Source organism: Sinohyriopsis cumingii, chromosome 2 (genome assembly GCF_028554795.1).
Source record: "Sinohyriopsis cumingii isolate HCF-2022 chromosome 2, ASM2855479v2, whole genome shotgun sequence".
In the NCBI taxonomy this organism is placed as follows: domain Eukaryota; kingdom Metazoa; phylum Mollusca; class Bivalvia; order Unionida; family Unionidae; genus Sinohyriopsis; species Sinohyriopsis cumingii.
Genome location: NC_142962.1, coordinates 33,143,832 through 33,165,638, shown reverse-complemented (window position 1 = coordinate 33,165,638; position 21,807 = coordinate 33,143,832). Strand labels below are relative to the sequence as shown.

General features: G+C 32.3%; 1 protein-coding gene across 1 annotated transcript in view; it reads right to left on the bottom strand.

Moving 5' to 3' along the window:
• Positions 1–5,522: 5,522 nt before the first annotated feature.
• Positions 5,523–21,807, bottom strand: part of LOC149804592 (gephyrin-like) — a 164,669-nt gene continuing 148,384 nt past the window's right edge. The window contains exons 17-18 of the mRNA XM_089941991.1: positions 11,674–11,842; positions 5,523–10,822 (exon numbers count right to left, since the gene is read on the bottom strand). Coding sequence (XP_089798117.1) covers positions 10,592–10,822; positions 11,674–11,842 — 400 coding nt within the window. The 3' untranslated portion in view covers positions 5,523–10,591. The remainder of the gene's footprint in view (positions 10,823–11,673; positions 11,843–21,807) is intronic.

Sequence of the window (21,807 nt, the reverse complement as noted above, 5' to 3'; positions counted from 1 at the left end):
ACCATATAAGGATAGAAAGTATAGAGGTTGATATATTTCTGACTGATGATCTGGATTTTGATAATCCAATTGCAGATTATTATAACACAGTTTCTTAGGTTTAAAACATTTATCACAAAAGCGTGCTAGTGCAGATAAAAACAACTTTAAATATAATGTTTCATATCCATGAGAGTCTTTATAAATTATTTCTTGATGCTGAAATTATACCAGCTGGTTCCCTGGAGGGGGTTATTAGCCGTATTTGCAAGGATCCTAGAATGCAAATTAATCGAGAGAATTACCATCCAATAATTATAGGAAGTTGTCCAAAAATTTGTTTACAATCTTGATCAATACATTTCTGCTGATTAGATAATTTTGGTATTCTGCAAGGAAACCAGGCATAATTCTGTAAAAGAATTTGACCTTACTGATGTCTGGAGCGAGCAGCTCACACTCAGAAAATAAAGCTGCAGATGCCCTTTAAAAAAAGAAAAACATGCCAGGCTATAGTACTTTCTGATATCATCTATCTTCAAACGTATCTGACAAGCACAAAACATTGACATATGTTACACATCTGAGCATTCTACTGTTTCCATCACTTTTAAATGTAATGACCAAATAAGAGGACAAGGTACATGGAAATTTACTGAAAACTTTTATGTGATCCTGAATGTGTAGAAATCCTTAACAATTATATATCTGCCGCTTTTAATAAAAAACAAACAAACTAATATTGGTCAAAATTATCATGATGCAACTAACATAAGTAATCAAATACTTTGGGAAACAGTAAGACTAATGATACGTGGAAAAACGATATTAAAATGTTTATATCATAAGGATAATCTGGAAAATAAGGTTGATGACTTTGTCATACCGGAAACAAATTTGAAAGTTCGTGGGGAAATTAAAGGCATAATCTTATGAGCAAAAGTAAGATGGAAAGTGTGGAAAGAGAGGAGCTCCATATTCTTTTGGAAATATAAAAAGGCACTACACTGAAACATTTATGCCCAGGCTTTACCTTGATGATGGAAGTGAATTAACAGATCTGACTAACATTTTAATTTAACAGAGACATTTTACAAACCCTACACTCAACCAGAACGCTCCAAGTGAATGACTCTCCTCTGAATAACATTTTTACTCAACGAATTACTTTTTCAGATGAGAAAGAAGCACTTGAAGGCTTTCTCACAGTCTGTACTCACTGAAAAATATGAAGAATGGCAAGTCCCCTGGCTTAGATAATTTCCCCTGGCTTTGATAATTTTACTGCCAAGTTCTGTTAATTTGTCTGGATAGGACTGAGACCTATTTTTTGTAAGAACTCAAAATTATGTATACGAAAACAATAGTCTATCAGTCACACAAAAGCAAGGAGTTTTTACATGTATTCCTAAAGAAGGAAAATCAAAATTTTATCTAACAAATTAGTGACCCGTCTCTCTCTCTCTCTCTGTCTCTCTCTCTCTTCAATTCTGATCCAAACATTGCATTATCAGCTATTGTTCACAGAATAAAACATTTATTGCCACAGATAATAAGTAAAACACAAGCAGGTTTTATTGAAGGGTATATAGATCAGTGATTAAACATACCTCATTTTTTAATTAACTGAAATAAATCCGAGGAAGATGACATCCTATTACTTTTAGCTTCTTGTTCATGTAAAAGCATTTAATTGTATAGATTTGTCTTTCATAAATAAATTGTCAGAATTTGTTTTGTTCTATAATAAAATGGTTTCAAACCTTTTATCATGAAATATCTGTGCTAAATAATGCACACTGTTCTCAATTCTTCTTTTGCATGTGGTGTCATACAGGGTGACCTCCTTTCCCCATATCTATTCATAATGTCTGTAGTTATTGAGTGTTACTAAAAAAAACCCAGTCCAGATATAAATAGTATAAATATTAGCAACTCTGAATATCTGACAAGCCAATATGCTTGTGACTCAGGTCTCTTAATAGCTGAAAGTGACATGTCTGTCAACACTGTTCTAAATATTGCAGATAGCTTCTCCTGCTGCTCTTGATTGAGGGGCCCTGAGTGGCAGAGTGGTCTAAAGCGCTTCCATTACGGATCACTGCCATCTCACCTCTGTCTGCGGCGGTTTGAGTCTTGGATTCAGCCAATGTGGGTATGTGAGAAAGCTTGCCAGTAGCTTCTCGTGGGTCGGTGGTTCTTTCCAGGGTTTTCCCGGGTTCTTCCTCCACCATTAATACTGGCCGCCATGTATAGCCTATCATGTGCTGAAAAATGGAGTTATACCCCACAACAACAACAACAACAACAAAATGCTCTTGATTGGTGTGAACTTTGGCATAACACATGTCATATCCCTTGCTCAAAAAGAGGCTGTGGTAAAGAATTAAGAACAGCAAACAATTTTACCTGGAATTACTCTGGTCATTAATACTTCTTGGAACTGAACTTTGTTTGAGCAATAGCAATACTACTATAGTAACCAATACAGAGAAAACTGAATCAATTAAAATTTAACTTGATAATTGGTCCTTTAGAAACCGTGGCATGGTTGGAAAGATCACAGCAAATAAGTCTTTAGCTTTGTCTATGTTTGTTCAGAGTTTTATTGTACTTCCTGAGCCTCCAAAAGAAATATTCAGTCTTTTTAAAACTTCTTATGGAGTGGAAAAGGTGACAAAATTAAAAATAACTTTCTAATCAATAAATGGTTGGCTGAATATGCCACACATCCAATCTTTTTTTTGTGTGTGTTTGTGTGTATGATTTGGATTTTTCACATAGATTAAAAAAAATATCAGTCATATCGCTACAATGTCTGAAGTCTGGTAGTTGATAGTGATGTCTAGCACTAGGGCATCATGCCACAGACATGTAGTATGATGTCCCACCTATTCACATTATCCTGACACCAGGCCGACCAATCCTAACAGTAACCCCTTAATGCTATGTACCTAGCAAGGCAGCTGTTAGTACCATTTTTGTAAGTCTTTGGTATGACTCCACTGGAGTTTGAACCCATGATCTCCCAGATCTGAGGTGGATGCTCTAACCACAAGAGCCACTGGAATGTTCCCATTCTTTTCGTAATCAACTTCAGATCACATGGATAAAAGAATTAATTGATCCACTTAACCATTCACCTTGGAAACTTCTTATCAATACCTGAAGAGTTTGGTGTGGAAATTATATTGTTTGAAAAAAAGAAGGACTCCAAAATGTTTCAAAATTATTGGACAGATGTGCTTTTACATTGTCAGAATTGGATGATCTTTACACCACAACCCGTTAACAAATTTTTTCAATGCTACTCTGATTATGTCAAAATAAATGACATTACAACCATCCTTTGGTGTGAAGAGTCTGTATTTCTTGTTACTGATATCATTATGGCAGATGGCGTGTTTCTTGCATACAGTGGGTTCCAACAAAAATTTAATACCAATATTACTTTTGTACATATTTATCTAGTTCTTGATGCAATACTTGAATCTTAGAAAAACACTTATTAGAAATGCAATAAAATTAGAATCTCCTCTACATGAAAATATAAATCTTCTCAGGAAGCAGGACAAAATTACAAAATCATTTTATATGCCATAGATGAGCAAGATAAAAAGACTTCAAGTTATATGAAAAAATAAATAGAGCTCTGTTTAAAATCAGAATTATTCATAAAAAATTTGGGAAATTGGAAATCAGTAGTAGGACAGGAGCTATCCACCACCATCACCAGATTATATCAGTGTGTGTGTGTATATATATATATATATATATATATATATATATATATATATATATATATATATATATATATATATATATATATATATATATATATATTTATTTCAATTTAATTGTTTGTCAGTTTTAGTTCTTTTTCTTCATTACATGCTATTGTAATGTAAATTTATTCACTGGAGATGATACTTTTTCCAGAAAATAGTTTGACCTTGACTGTTCGTTTTATAAACACAAGGTGTTGATCTAGATCTTGACCTTAATTCAAAATTAGCAGCAACTACGTAAATAAGTTCTATTTTTATTTTAAAATGATTGGTTGTTGTCGAGGTCATGATGGGACTATGAGTTTAAAATGTAAACAATTTTTTTATATTTTTTATTTCTTAGAGTAAAATGATTGGTTTTCATCAGGGCCACACTTGGTGCATGTGATCTTTAACAAGTACATAATTTCTATGAGGTTCCGGAACATCATCATGTGACCCCCTTTTTGCATTTTGGAATATGATATAACCTTTGTTTTGGAGAGATATTCTCAGTTGCAGCTGGGCTTTTTCTTAACACTGGAAGTTGTGTGTTGTGCTGTTTGGAGTTATTTCAAATTACTTGGATTGGAGTTATTTCAAATTACTTTGATTCAGAAGGATTAATTCTTTTTTCCTGGAAAATATGTGTGCTAATGTGAAATTGTTGAAAAAGGACAGTTTTTATAAAAATTTATTCAGATTTCCAAAACTGGAGTGATAATTCTTGTTTCTACAAAGAAATGTAGACTTCAACACCACAGATTACAGCATATGTCATCGTCTTCCATCTTCGTTTGGGATTCGAACTTAAAATCAGTAGAACATTTTGTTATTAGGACTTAAAAAATTTTATTCATGGATTATTCTTGGATTATTTTTTGAACTGATTCTTAAATTTTTTCATATTTTTTTTTTATTTTTACAGATTATTCCAGGAAATAAATTATTATATTTTTTTCCAAAGCAGGTTGTTTTCACTCTTTCTTGTGTTACTGTTTATTTAAGGCTAAACAGGTAACATAAGAATTGGGTGCTCATCCTAAGGATTATTTTGAATTTTGGATAGAATATTTCTGAAAACTTTGTTTTTTGAAATTTGAATTCCCCATATTTTTGAAATTTTTAGTGAAATTGGCAAGCTTTTTCTAAAATGTCATCAAAAGTAGAAAACTTTCTTTCAGTACCTACCCAGGAACAATTAGATCTTTTCAAAAAAGATTAATTGATTTAACTTGCCAGAAAGTACAATCTTGTGTCAAAACGAAACTAAGCAGCAAGAAGGAGACAGCATTTTGAACCATCTATGTTTAGAAAAGAAATTATATGGAAATAGAGAGTATTCTGTCTTACCTTATCTGTATTTGGTATAAAATTAAAATTATGATCAGCCACAGACAACTGTATATACTCACTTGCAAGTGGGGCGAATTGCAAACAACAAAAGATCTTGATCTGCTGTATCACAATGCACCTGTAGATTAGGGTCTGTGTTGTTTGTTCTATTGACTGCTCCTAACAAACTGCATAGAATAGGATCTACTGATGCATTATGCAGCATCACATCTGGGTCTGTGTAGTTTGCAGTTTGACTTGACTTGTAAGCAAGTATGAATGCTACACTGTATCCTATCTTGTAAAGAAAAACACTTAATTAAATATTTAGGATACATTCGTTCTAATTGTCAGAACTGTCATTACCTTTGAAAGTTACAAAAAGAAGGTTTCTTCTTACTTAAACAAAACACTATGTGAGATAAAAGAATTCAAATGCAATTGAGCTTTTCAACCTTTATTATAACACTGGCTCAAGAATACCATTTGTGACCAAATGAAACAATATTACAAAAGAATCAAACAAAAATTAAATCAAAATTTGTGTAGGTAAAGTTGCTCCAGCAGCTTACTTTGAAAAGATAATGCAGTAAACTGAAGGTTAACAAGAACAAAATCATTCTTAGAAATCCTTTCTGAGCTCTAGACAAAATACTGATACCTGTAAAACATCAATCAAAGTTTATGCAATGAATATAGTGGAAAATTTCAAAGTAAACTCCAACTTTGTAAACTGCTAGGAACATCCATAAACTGGCACTTATATGTGATGTGAAAAAATATTCAGCAAAAAACTGAACTCTGTATTATCTCATCTTTCCAAGGTAATCAGTGTACATTTAAGCAAAATGCGAACAGTCCATTGCTGGCACTTCTACCATGCGCTTGCAAAATGCAGTAAGTATGAAATAATCTCATAATTATTGCACCATATATACTTGCTTATAAGTTGAGTCAAATTGCAAACAATAAAGGTCCTGATCTGCCATAGCATATTGCACCTACAGATAAGAGTCTATGTTGTTTGTATGACTGATTACTCCTAACAAGCTGCACAGATCCAGATCTGCTGGTGCATTATGCAATGGCAGACCTGGGCCTATGCAGTTTGCTGTTGAACTCATAATCAAGTATATACGGTAATGATCCATATTACACTACACCTACAAGTTTACTCAAACTGTGATGTGTTGAATCAAAACACTTGCAAAAGTTTGGGTTTTTGGTTCTGAATTACTGGTAGATATCAGCATCACAATTTAACATAATGCCTAGAACTAGATTTGGGTATGTCTGGCACATCTATCACGAATGGAGACACTTAGACCAAAAAATAAGTCTGACAAACTGTAGCCATTGCTACAGATGCATGAACCTGGGACTGGAACAAAAGCATACCAAATTTTATTTTTCTATTTTATGTGATTTTAGATTAAATCTGGCTAGCTGCATGTCATAATAAAATCCAGATATAAATCCTTAAATTCAGTAGTTTTTCCAATATCTTTGTTACACAATTATAACTCACATAATATAGAACTAAATGAGGTCTCTACAGCCTATAATTTTATAATATTGATTACATTTGTAACATACATTGGAAATAATTTTCTTGTAATTTAGGTGAAAAAATTCCAACATGAATTTCATACCGCATCAAATGCTACTAAAAATAAAAAAGAAGAAATGGATTAGTTGATTAGTTCAAGGTAAAATTTAAAAACAAACTGACATCTTTTACATTGCAACAAATTACCAATTTTATTTCATAGCTAATATTTAACTGAATAGAAACATATTCTTGGATATAATTCTAATCATATCTACCACAAAATATTTAGTCAAACATACATTACAAGACACAGCAAATCAAAATCCTGTAAATGTTATCTCAAATTAAAGTTTTTGGCAGAACATAACATTGATATAGTTTTACTTTAGACTACAAAAATATGTGGGAACTGAAATTTTGACATTGAATCTTCAAACTAAAGAGGGACATAATTTTTAATGACCCGTCTAAATTTGATCACATAAATGTAACATTGTTTTAAAAGTCTGAAGTGTGCCAAAGATTGCACAACTGGCTGATAAATGCCTTATAGCCAAATGCAAGTAGACTGGTTAAAAAGTCTGGGTCAGCAAGATGCTTTGTGTTGACATTTCTTCTAATGCTGTTGACTGCATATATTATGAAAACAACTGTTTCAAGTTTCTTTTAGATTTTGTATCTTGATCAAGTCTTGGTCAAACATTGGCAATATTTTTGCCCAATGTTGAAAATCAGGATACTTTCCATCAAAGTTAGTCAAATTCTGTACAGCATCAGTGTCAGATAAACTTGTGCGAATGTTTTCAACCTTTAGTGATGGATGGCACCATTTTTATATTTCTGAAAAGTGTTTAACATGTAACACCTTTAGTAAAATTCTGTTAGGCAATTATTTAGAAGAAGCTATTAATAGTGTCAAAATGAAATTACACAACAACTGCCATATTTGATGGTATACTGGCATTATTTGTGTAAACTCATAAGCCATTTATTCCAGGATATATTACATAAAGTTTGGTAAAATTCTGTTTACTAGAGAATTGACATCATTTGTACAAAAATTGAAGCTCTTGATATCAGAATACTGTCAAATTTTGATAAGCAATTTGTGATAAGTCATTTAAAGTTTTTTCTATTTTCAGCAATGGTGGCCAAATTTGATGGCAGATTGTCATCTTTTGTAGAAACTTTGAAGCCCTTTATACTGGAATGCTTTCATTTCAAGTTTGGCCATATTGGTCATATTCTGTTTTTTTCACAAAAGGTCATTTAATTATTTTTCTTTTTTCATAAGTGTAGATATATATGTTGAATGCTTGTCATTATTTGTTTAAATATAAAAGCCCGTCTATGCCAGGGTGCTTTCTGTTAAATTGTGTTGAATTCTGTTGAACATTTTTTACGATAAAGCCACTGAAATGTTTCTATATTTCGGTAATGATGGTCATATCCAATGGTGGAATGGCATCATTTATAAAACTTGGAAAAGTCTTCTATTCCTGGAAGCTTTCTTTAAAATTTTGTTTCATTCTGTTGAGTAGTTTTGAGAAAATGTCAGTTCAAGTTTATGTTTTCTTTCTACTTTCAGTGATGGCAGCCATATCTAATGGCAAATCAGCACCAGCTGTATGAAACTGAAAGGTTTTCCTGCTTGAATGCTTTTTGTCAATTTAGGCAAATTTCATTCAGCAGTTTTGAAGAAGTCTTTTAAAGGTTTTTATATTTTAAGAAATGGCAGCCAAATTTATTTCTGGATTGGCATAATTTGTATTAAACTGACAGGCTTTATGACCAGATTGCTATCAATCAAATTTAGTCAGTCTCTTCAGTATTTTGTGAGAAGATGATGTCTAATGATTTAGCTATTTTTCAGTAATAGTAGACATATTTAATGGCAGATAAGCATGATATGTACAAAATGGAAAGGCCATTGATGCATTTTTGTCCAATTTGGTCAAAGTTTGTTGAGTGGATTTTGTTGCATAAAGATTTATAGGGTACTACATTTGTAAGGGAAAATATGTATGAGTTTTTTGGATGGATATACTGCATGACCTTGAGAGTGCAGTATATCCATCTAACAAAATGAGTTCATATTTTCCCATACAAATGCAGTAACCTTTTTATTATATGCTCATTTTCTTATTATATAAACAAAAATACACTACAAGAAACAAAGTAATTGAATTTATGCCATATTCCTAACTATACACACAAACATAGATTCATCAGCACACAGCAACAACATTATTAATGTGCACATAACTCAAACCAGATAAATTCGAACTTAGTCGCTCGCTAGACATCACTTTTGAAAGAAAATGGCATTTTAGTCTACTTAAAAGTGAAATTTAGATTCATACTGTGAATGAATGCACATTGCAACAACTTTCCATTTAGTGTCGAATGAATAGATCTTGGTATTTTTGTCAATTCTGCTAAATTTTGTGATAATGACTGGATTTATCTGTGTCAATTCTACATGAGGTACATCTGATTTAAGCAGCAAAAGGGAGCAGCATGTTGACATCTGCAAGTGTGTTTCTGTTTTGTCACTGAATGTTTGAAATCATAATGTGGGGAAAATATGAAGTCTTTCAATTGCAATTATCAAAAAGACACTATGGAATATAATGTTTATTTCATTTTGAGTGCAGTAAGGAGGATGTAATTGCACTTGGAATATAGTCAAAATTACAGTACAATTTCGAAATGTGTAATCAAGCTTGAGAACTCATGACATGGCTCATGTAATTCGGATTTGCAGAACTAAGAAAGTACATTTTGAGGAAATTCAGTATGTGAAACGAAGTATAGTTTTTGCCATTCTTGTTACATGCTAAAGAAGACAGTTTATGCCTTGTCACTTGCATGTTATTTGTAGGGACCCAGCAATTTTATGACCTGTCTGGTATCTATCACTAGCCTAAATCCGAAACATTGTATCAAAAAAGTTAACTGAGAATGTGGCAAAGCAGCTGGTATGTGGCAGTCCATGAAACATCTGCTTTAGTTCATTCATAAACAAATTTAATCAATCAAAATGTAAAGCACCTACTATGTGAGTGTACATGGTTTGTTTACAAAGTAATTCCTAATACAATATTGGGCATATATGTCATGCATGTGAGTGCAATATCGTAAAATACTAAACAATTCTGACAATGTAAAGTTAACAGAGACAAAAATGAGCATATAATAATATCTATTTTTAGGAAATGGCAGCCATATTTTATGTAGTAGAATGGCATCAAGTGTATAAATTTTAATGTTCTTATGCATGATGCTTTCTTTTAAATTTGGCAAAATTCTGTCAACAGTTTTTTCTACATTAGAAGTTAAAAGATTTTGTTTTTTCATTTATGGAAATGCCAGGCATGTTTGATGGCAGATCTGCATCATTTGTATAAGTGTGAAAGGCCTTCATTTGCCAGGGTACTTCCTGCCATGCTTGACTAAAATTAGTCTTGTTGTTCATGGTGTTGTTTATTGGTTTCTAAACTTATTGGTTATAACATGCAGTGGAAATAGGAGTTAGGTGCCTTTCCCAAGAACATACCAAGGCAGCTAAAACTGGTCCCATGGCTTTGGACATGAAATTGAAAAAAGCAACTGCTGATGGATATCAAACACACAAAGGATGATGGAGGACACACAAAAGGTTGATCTGGTTTAAAGGTTAGATCAGCTATCAAAACTAAACAGGGATAGAAGTTTTGTCAAAACATATAAACATTTACTTCTATTTGAGACCACGTGATCACATCTCATTCTTAAGTGAAAATAGTAAACCTCAGTGTACTAAAAAACCTTAAACTTTAAATTTGAATTTTTGTCCTTTGAGATTTTGGTGTTAATTGGTTGTACTGTAAAAGAACAAATATCAAAATTATCTAAGACTATGAAAATCTAAAATAAAATAAATCCATTAAGTTTGTTTAGAAGACATTTTAAACTTCTACAATCTTCCAATAATCATGACATCCACCAAAGTATCCATTTTAATTTCTGATACCTCTTCTGACTTTGGAGGTAACATTAGCAGACCATTGGCTGTACACATGCTCAGTAAACGACTACTGATCTGATTTCCTGTGCTAGTTGCTACAGGAATAGGAGAGTCAGGTGACCAAGTCAGAACAACTCTGTGATACTCTGGTCTGGGATCCAGTTTAATGGTTGCATCCACCTGCGAAAATAAAAAAGCATAATTAAGCAACTCTGAACTATATATATATATATATATATATATATATATATATATATATATATATATATATATATATATATATATTCCAAATGATGTAGAAAGCAAACTGTTCATTGCTACTATAATGATTATAAATGATTTTTGAATTTTAAATCTTATTACACATGTATTCTCTCTGTGTGTGTGTGTGAAATGTATAAAAATGATGGTTAAAGTATCAACATGTATACTCACTGACCAATCTCACTGTGGTGGGTGCAAAACTACATGATTCATTGGCACAGTTACTGTCTTAAATCAATGCATGTGTTTGTGTGTGTGTGTGTGTGAAATGTATAAAATTGATGGTTAAAGTATCAACATGTATACTCACTGACCAGTCTCATTGCATTCATAAGTGTGAATCCATGCTAATTCCAATGAAACTATCCACACAGAAGTACATTTAGTCACTTTGTCAGAGATTTTTATGTGTCTCAATTCAGTGCTAAAAACTTATCAACAGATAAAGCACATTAATATTCAGAATGTGTGCACATGTTTGACCCAAGGTTTTGTTAAATATTATTTGCATGCATTTCTTACAGCTAGAATTTTCACTGCAACAAATCAGAATAGTTTGTTTTTGCTTCAAAAACATTGATTTTCAGCTACTTCCTCAACTGAAAAATTTGAACACAGTCAATATTCTGAGTCTCCATCCATCATATTGCAGTTCCCATGTATTGTAACCCATACCCATTATTTTGGCATCTATTTGTTTGAATGACTACAGCAAGCAAAATTGTTAATTAGCAATGGGGTCATTCTTATATGGAATCTATGCTTACCTTTGCTTTAATTACTGTCCTATGCGGATTTGGTTTTCCAGCCATTTTGTCCAGTGCAGGAATGACATACAAGTTACAGGTAACAATTGCTGACACTGGATTTCCTGGCAGACCAAAAAATAACTTCTTACGGCCATTGTAGTCTAATGTAGCAAATGTTGTTGGCTTCCTGTAGAAAATAAGGGAAAAATGATCCTGAAGTGAGATTAAAATATTGACAAACCTATAAAACAGTGAAACTGCACAATAACATGATGGCCAGGGTCCAAAGAGTGTCATCATGTTATGTACCATACCATGCTATATCCATCCAAGTTAGCTGAAGAAAATATTGTCTGTATATCCTCCTGGCAATAGAATGGGTGGGTGGGGTGCTAAACTATAAACTTCATTCATGCAATTATCAACATGTTGCACAATAAAAAATAAATACTAAAAACAGTTGTTCCTATTTAATTTGAGAAGGGCAGAGAAACAAGTCATTGGTACAAACATATAAATGTACAAGGATATTGGTAAACATTCATATTTGTTGGACATGTCCAAAGGGTCTGATTTCTGACTGACAATAAAATGCATACATCAGATGTTGGGCATTTAAAAAAATAAACTTTATTATGATTTGAAAAATACTTCAACTGAAATTCATACAGGAGGTCAATGATACTGATCTCATAACATACTTTAAATGAGAATTCAACAAGCATTTGAACCCAGTTTGAGAGTAAACCTTTAGATGAGTAAAAAGAGAGTACTGTAAAATCAACTGAGTCATTCTCTAATAAACAGAGGAATGAATAAATAAAACAGAGCAATATTTATTAAAAAAATTGTATATAACTACAACTTGCACTACAGCAGAGCAAATGCAGGGGGTAGTATGTTTAATTATAATAACAAATCTCTAGACCCTTACAACTTAAATGGTTCTGTTCCAGTCAATGTTAGCATTACAATGTCAAGTAACTGTTTATGTGGGATGGACTTTAAGCTGCTGACTAGCAAATAAATGGATTAAGATGAAAGGTATATGGGTTGGTGTGTGGAGTACATGTATATGACAATTTGGGTGATAAACTTGTTTCAAATAGGTCTGTCAGAGTTGATTGAGCAGGCATTGTTTTATTATTTGTTTTATTTTTCCCCTTAAACAGATAGGTAAATTAACTGATGTATAAACTCTGATGAGAAACTTTTTGAGACCACAACATCGTTTGGTTGTGTATTCCCGATGACTGAGCAAACATTTGTTGGCTATTGTTTATGCTGTATTACGAAATGACTACACATGATGCACTGATGACAAACACAAATAAGACATTACGGCTTTATTGTTGACGATTCAATAATAATTGGATTAAGAATTATTAGCTTTTTAAGGCATTAACATTTTTTTAAATAAGCAGAAGAAGTCATATTTGTTTTCTTCAAGAATAACTCATAACTGGTCAAATTATTAAATCAAACTTGTTTATATCAGCATCAAAGTTTGAAGTACATCAAGCAATTAGTAAAGTTCCTCTGAATTTTGGGAGCCATGCGACAACCAAGCTATATCCAAATTAATGTTATTCCAACACTTGATATAATGGGGTTTCACTGAACTGAATAATGGAGAATACATTCAATGGAAGTCCTTATGATTGTTCTTGAGATATGAGTCCCATTAAAAGTTCAGATGCTATTTATGTAAAACTTTAGAAAGGAAAAAAAAAAAACAATAAGAAAGAGTGAGACCCAAAAATTTCACATAGTATGAAAGAGAAACAATGTACCTCCAAATAATTCCTTCGGCCTTTCAAGCAAAAGTCATCTTGAGATAAAATATCCTTCCTCCAGCCCTCTAGTCATGTAAAGACTCCACAGAAAGTTATTTATGGTTCAGCACTCTAAATTTAAGTATACTACTGATAGTCCCTCTCAATGTATATACTACTTATGTTACACTTTGTTTCCATGGTAACATAAAAAATATTTAATGGACACAATTCTAAGTATAACTAACATGTGACCCAAATTTGTTTCAAATATCTTAAACAGTCTGAGAGTTTCCTCCAGAAATGAAACTGTGTATGGATGGACAGACAGACATAGATAGTGGCAGCTATATCCCCCACATATTACATATCAAAAGAAGCAAAACCCCAAGAAAACAGTATTTTATACATTGCACATCTGGCCCGAAAAGTTGGCTAGCTCAATGCATGTCTTCATAAGTAAGAAATTTGTCCGTACCAATTATACATGGAAGTACATGTAATACCATCTATACTTGCTTATAAGTCAACCCAAACTGCAAACAACAAAGATCATGATCTATCATAGCATAATGTGCCTGCAGATCCAGGTCTATGTTGTTTGTTCTACTGATTACTCCTATCAAACTATGCAGACCTGGGTCTGCCAGCACATTATGCAATGGCAAATCTGGGTCAGCACAGTCTGCAGTTGGACTTGACTTATAAGTGAGTAAATATGGTAAAATGTGAATGTTGATGACTGATGAACTGTACATTATGTATATATTTATTAGCATGTAATGACATGTCAGCACAGTAATGGCTACATGTATATGGTGTCAATTAAAAGTCAAATTTTAAATAGCAAAAGTGAAGAAGTGCACTGAAAACTTTGGAAGATAAATCATTTGAAATTACTCTTAAGCAAGTATATACAGTATGTAAAATCATGCATGTCTGGTCAGATCCACCAATCGGAATCCATGGTTATGTCAAGGAATGTACTCCAGCTGAAATAAAGATTTTACACCTTGTTTCTCAACAGTAAACACATATCATCTAAATTAGAAATGTTTACACTCAACCTACCTAGGGCCCTCCAGAATAACATTATTGTATTGATTTATATCATGATAAATAATAGGAATAAAACACTTTGCACTAACCATAAATTGTTTGATCTTTTTTTGCAATGAGTTTACCTGTATAACGCTATTCCTGGCAGAATTTTGTATATCAGTTTGGTGCTTATAAAAGAACAAAATGCTTGATCTCATATGACCATGACAAGTGATACAGAAAATAGGCTTAAAAGAGAGGTCAAATACCAAAAGTATACAGGTTTCCAGTGCATTATGAGTATGTGCAAAATCAAGCCAACAGACTGAATGCTTTAACTGACACAAAATTTTCATTTTCATACACTATAACTTTAAAGTATTAATGTCTCATTGCTTTTTTCCTTTTACCACCTTGTACATTATTCATTTATCTATTATACAGTCATCTGTTACACCATGACTGAAAACGGTGTACTCAAGTAAGACCAAATTATCAAATTAGTTGTCTGAAATAATCACTGCATGCTTTCTAACCTGTCAAAACTATGTCTATACTGTTCATTGCATAGATGTAGCCTGTCAAGACATGATCTATATTGTTGACTATATGGTTCTAGCTTGTCAAGATGGACTTGTCTGTATTGTTTACTGCATGCTTGTAATCTATCATATACTGTTCACAGCCTGTTTTCAAATTGTAAAGACTGACATGTCTATAATGTTCATCGTATGCTTTTAACCTGAAAAGACTGACATGTCTATAATGTTCATTGTATGCTTTTAACCTGAAAAGATTGACATATCTATAATGTTCATTGTATGCTTTAAACCTGAAAAGATTGACATGTCTATAATGTTCATTGTATGCTTTTAACCTGAAAAGATTGACATGTCTATAATGTTCATTGTATGCTTTTAACCTGAAAAGACTGACACGTCTATGAAGTTCATTGTATGCTTTAAACCTGAAAAGACTGACATGTCTATAAAGTTCATTGTATGCTTTAAACCTGAAAAGATTGACATGTCTATAATGTTCATTGTATGCTTTTAACCTGAAAAGATTGACATGTCTATAATGTTCATTGTATGCTTTTAACCTGAAAAGACTGACACGTCTATGAAGTTCATTGTATGCTTTAAACCTGAAAAGACTGACATGTCTATAAAGTTCATTGTATGCTTTAAACCTGAAAAGATTGACATGTCTATAATGTTCATTGTATGCTTTTAACCTGAAAAGATTGACATGTCTATAATGTTCATTGTATGCTTTTAACCTGAAAAGACTGACATATCTATAATGTTCATTGTATGCTTTAAACCTGAAAAGATTGACATGTCTGTAATGTTCATTGTATGCTTTTAACGTGAAAAGATTGACACATCTATAATGTTCATTGCATGCTTTTAACCTGAAAACATTGACATGTCTATAAAGTTCATTGTATGCTTTTAACCTGAAAAGATTGACATGTCTATAATGTTCATTGTATGCTTTTAACCTGAAAAGATTGACATGTCTATAATGTTCATTGTATGCTTTTAACCTGAAAAGATTGACATGTCTATAATGTTTACTGCATGACTGCCATACTGTTCAATGCCTGCTTCTTAACTGTCATATCTATACTGTTCAATGCATGGTTCTAGCCAGTCAAGACTGATATAAATAGTGTTCACTGCCTGTTTCTAACTATATATATATATATATATATATATATATATATATATATATATATATATATATATATATATATATATATATATATATATATATATATATATATATATATATATATATATATATATATAGTTTAAGTTTCTAATCTGCTAAGAACAATAAGTCTATACTGTTCATTGCATACCTGCTTCTAACCTGCCAAGACTAAAATACCTATACTGTTCATTGCATGCTTTGTTCAACAATGACATCTCAATGTGGTGCAAAGAGGAAGTGACTGGTCCACAAAACACAGAATCTAGATGAAACAGACAGAATTAATATCTAGATGTATATGAAAGGAATGAAAGGCTGGTACATATTTTACGTCTTTGATGAGTGTTTTTGGAATATTTACACTATTTTAGCCCAGGGCTTTTTAGCTCCTCCCCATTTAACATCCAAGACAAAGTCTTGATATGACTGTGTCAATGACATCTGTACAAGAACAAAAGCTTAAAGAAAATGCGTAAAGTGGATATGTTGGCAACTTCATCAATTCTATTAACATCAGGTGCAATGTGAACAGGTTGACAACTTCATAATTTTAATATCAGATGCAATGTGTACAGGTTGACAACTTCATTATTTTAATGTCAGATGCAATGTGTACAGGTTGACAACTTCATTATTTTAATGTCAGATGCAATGTGTACAGGTTGACAACTTCATTATTTTAATGTCAGATGCAATGTGTACAGGTTGACAACTTCATTATTTTAATGTCAGATGCAACGTGTACACATTGACAACTTCATTATTTTAATGTCAGATGCAATGTGTACACATTGACAATTTCATTATTTTAATGTCAGATGCAATGTGTACAGGTTGACAATTTCATTTTTTAATGTCAGATGCAATGTGTACAGGTTAACAACTTCATAAATTTAATGTCAGATGCAATGTGACAGGTTGACAATTTTATTATTTTAATGTCAGGTGCAATGTGTACACATTGACAATTTCATATTTTAATGTCAGATGCAATGTGCACAGGTTGACAACTTCATAAATTGAATGTCAGATGCAATGTGTACATGTTGGCAATTTCATTTTTTAATGTCAGATGCAATGTGCACAGGTTGACAACTTCATAAATTTAATGTCAGATGTACAGTTGCAGGTTGACAACTTCATTATTTTATTTTAATGTCAGATGCAATGTGTACAGGTTGACAATTTCATTTATATAATGTCATATGCAAAGTGTACATGTTGACAACTTCATAATTTTAATGTCGGATGCAATGTGTATGGGTTGACAACTTCATAATTTTAATGTCACATGCAATGTGTACAGGTTGACAATTTCATTTATATAATGTTATATGCAAAGTGTACATGTTGACAACTTCATAATTTTAATGTCGGATGCAATGTGTACGGGTTGACAACTTCATAATTTTAATGTCAGATGCAATGTGTACAGGTTGACAACTTCATAATTTTTATGTCAGAGGCAATGTGTACAGGTTGACAATTTCATTTTTTAATTTCAGATGCAATGTGAACAGGTTGTCAATTTCATTTATTTAATGTCATATGCAAAGTGTACATGTTGACAACTTCATAATTTTAATGTTGGATGCAATGTGTACAGGTTGACAACTTCATAATTTTAATGTCAGATGCAATGTGTACAGGTTAACAACTTCATTATTTTATTTTAATGTCAGATGCAATGTGTACAGTTTCACAACCTCATTATTTTTTAAACATAGATGCAATTTGTACATGATCACACCTTCATAATTTTAATGTCAGATGCAATGTGTACAGGTTGACAACTTCATTATTTTATTTTAATGTCAGATGCAATGTGTACAGGTTAACAACTTCATTATTTTATTTTAATGTCAGATGCAATGTGTACAGTTTCACAACCTCATTATTTTTTAAACATCAGAAGCAATTTGTGCTTGATCACAACTTCATAATTTTAATGTCAGATGCAATGTGTACAGTTTCAAAACCTCATTATTTTTAAACATCAGAAGCAATTTGTACATGATCACAACTTCATAATTTTAATGTCAGATGCAATGTGTACATGTTGACAACTTCATAATTTTAATGTCAGATGCAATGTGTACATGTTGACAACTTCATTATTTTAATATCAGATGCAATGTGTACAGGTTGACAACTTCATAATTTTAATGTCAGATGCCATGTGTACAAGTTGACAACTTCATAATTTTAATGTCAGATGCAATGTGTACAGGTTGACAACTTCATAATTTTAACGTCAGATGCAATGTGTACAGGTTGACAACTTCATAATTATAATGTCAGATGCAATGTGTACAGGTTGACAACTTCATAATTCTAATGTCAGATGCAATGTGTACAGGTTGACAACTTCATAATTTTAATGTCAGATGCCATGTGTACAGGTTGACAACTTCATAATTTTAATGTCAGATGCAATGTGTACAGGTTGACAACTTCATAATTTTAATGTCAGATGCAATGTATACAGGTTGACAACTTCATAATTTTAATGTCAGATGCCATGTGTACAGGTTGACAACTTCATAATTTTAATGTCAGATGCAATGTGTACAGGTTGACAACTTCATAATTTTAATGTCAGATGCAATGTGTACAGGTTGACAACTTCATAATTTTAATGTCAGATGCAATGTGTACAGGTTGACAATGTGCACAGTCACACAATTTCATTATGTATCTTAATGTCAAATGTTTACTATGCATTAGATAACTCATTTTAATGACAAATCATTACTGTAAATTACATCACTCATTTTTCTCTTTGCAGTAGCTTAGTTGGTAGAGCTTAAGACTTGTAACCCTAGGGTCACAGGTTCAATATCTGCCCAGGTCATCTGCCTCTGTGTCCTTCGGAAAGGCAATTTGCAAAGATTTCCTCAGCATAATAAAGATTATAATGTGTTAAAAGTGATGTTCAAACAACAATAACAACATTTACTTTCTTCACTGATTTTTCCTAATTACTGTAAATTCAAGTTTAATAACTGTTTTGACATTATTATATAAACACTTTAATACCTGAGAAATTCACACACACGTGTGTGCCTTGCATTTTTAGAAGACAATTAAGGTACAAAAACTAAGTCTGGCAACTTACTTGAAAAGTATTAATATGCGCTGATATTTCAACCCAAACCTTTAGCTAATTTCTGACATTACATCAAATATCATTAGCAAAAATAACATAAATTTCATGCATGGATCTAAAACCACCATTAGTGATGATACTATAATTTTGTGTTACAACTTATCAACATTATGGCTATAAAATGTCCTCCCTTGATAGCCACTCGCTTGTTTAGTAAAGGTCAGATTTCATTGTAGTGTATGGCCTATCAAAAATGCAAATTGATATGACCAACAGAATGACAATTTTCAAACCATACTGGTATTCATTACATTATATAGATTTGAGGGTTGAATATGAACAATGTCCATATAAACAAATAAATATTTCTGATGGCCCTATTTGCCTGTTCATGGATTTCCTATCTAGCAGTAGAAGACCATTGTTTTTGAACATGCTCAGATAGAAAAATAAACACTGACGTTAGAGGAAGAAACATGACTCAAATTTATTTAATCTTGCTTTAAGAGCATTTACAGAAAGTACATGTACTAACACTGGAAACTGTTTCTGGACTCCACTACTCTATGACAAAAGACATTTATTTTCTAATGTTTGTACTGGAATAAGTGGTGTGAAGCCTTCCAACTCGTATCTTGTGAAGCCTTCATGGTGGCTTCTATACAACGAGTTAATTTGTCTTCATGGTGGCTTCTATACAATGAGTTAATTTGTCTTCATGGTGGCTTCTATACAACGAGTTAATTTGTCTTCATGGTGGCTTCTATACAATGAGTTAATTTGTCTTCATGGTGGCTTCTATACAGTGAGTTAATTTGTCTTCATGGTGGCTTCTATATGAGTTAATTTGTCTTCATGGTGGCTTCTATACAATGAGTTAATTTGTCTTCATGGTGACTTCTATACAATGAGTTAATTTGTCTTCATGGTGGCTTCTATATGAGTTAATTTGTCTTCATGGTGGCTTCTATACAATGAGTTAATTTGTCTTCATGGTGGCTTCTATACAATGAGTTAATTTGTCTTCATGGTGGCTTCTATACAATGAGTTAATTTGTCTTCATGGTGGCTTCTATACAGTGAGTTAATTTGTCTTCATGGTGGCTTCTATATGAGTTAATCTGTCTTCATGGTGACTTTTATACAAGTTAATTTGTCTTCATGGTGGCTTCTATACAACGAGTTAATTTGTCTTCATGGTGGCTTCTATACAGTGAGTTAATTTGTCTTCATGGTGGCTTCTATATGAGTTAATCTGTCTTCATGGTGACTTTTATACAAGTTAATTTGTCTTCATGGTGGCTTCTATACAACGAGTTAATTTGTCTTCATGGTGGCTTCTATACAGTGAGTTAATTTGTCTTCATGGTGGCTTCTATATGAGTTAATCTGTCTTCATGGTGACTTTTATACGAGTTAATTTGTCTTCATGGTGGCTTCTATACAACAAGTTAATTTGTCTTCATGGTGGCTTCTATATGAGTTAATTTGTCTTCATGGTGCACTGATGCTATACTAACTGATAGGGGTCAGAAAATTATGTCTGGGCTTATCAAGGAACTTAGCAATATTTTCCAGATCACAAGATTACAAACCAGTTCATACCATCAAAAAATGAATACAGCTGGATAGTTAAATCAAGCCATAGTAAATTATATCAAGCCATAGAAAGTTAAATCAAGCCATAGACAGTTAAATTAAGCCATAGAAAGTTTAATCAAGCCATGGAAAGTTAAATCAAGATATGGAAAGTTTGATCAAGCCATAGAAAGTTTAATCAAGGAATGGAAAGTTTAATTTAAGCCATGTAAAGTTAAATCAAGCCATAGAAAGTTTAATCAAGCCATGAAAAGTTAAATCAAGCTATGGGAAGTTTAATCAAGGCATGAAAAGTTGTATCAAGCCATGGAAGTTATATAAAACCATGGAAAGTTATATCAAACCATGAAAAGTTGTATAAAAAAAATGGAAAGTTATATCAAACCATGGAAAGTTTAATCAAACCAGAGAAAGTTAAATTAAGCCATAGTAAGTTATATCAAGCCATGGAAAGTTGTATCAAACCATGGAAAGTTATGTCAAGCCATGGAAAGTTGTATCAAACCAGAGAAAGTTATATTAAGCCATGGAAAGTTAAATCAAGCCATAGAAAGTAATATCAAGCCATGGAAAATTGAATCAATACATAGAAAGTTAAATAAGGCCACGTAAAATTATACCAAGCCATGGCAAAATAGATCGAGACATGGAAAGCTTAATCAAGCCATGGAAAAAGATTAATCAAATGATCGAAAGTTTAATTAAGCCATGGACCACAAAAATTTATATCAAGTAGATTGAGGATGCAAATTGTATTTTAAGTCCCCTTCTTAAGGTTGTCACATTATCTTGTGTTGATTGATAGAATAATTCATCAAATGGATTAATTGATTGATAGGTCAATTAATCAAATGACTTGTGTTGATTGATAGAAAAATTAATCAAATGGCTTATGTTGACTGATAG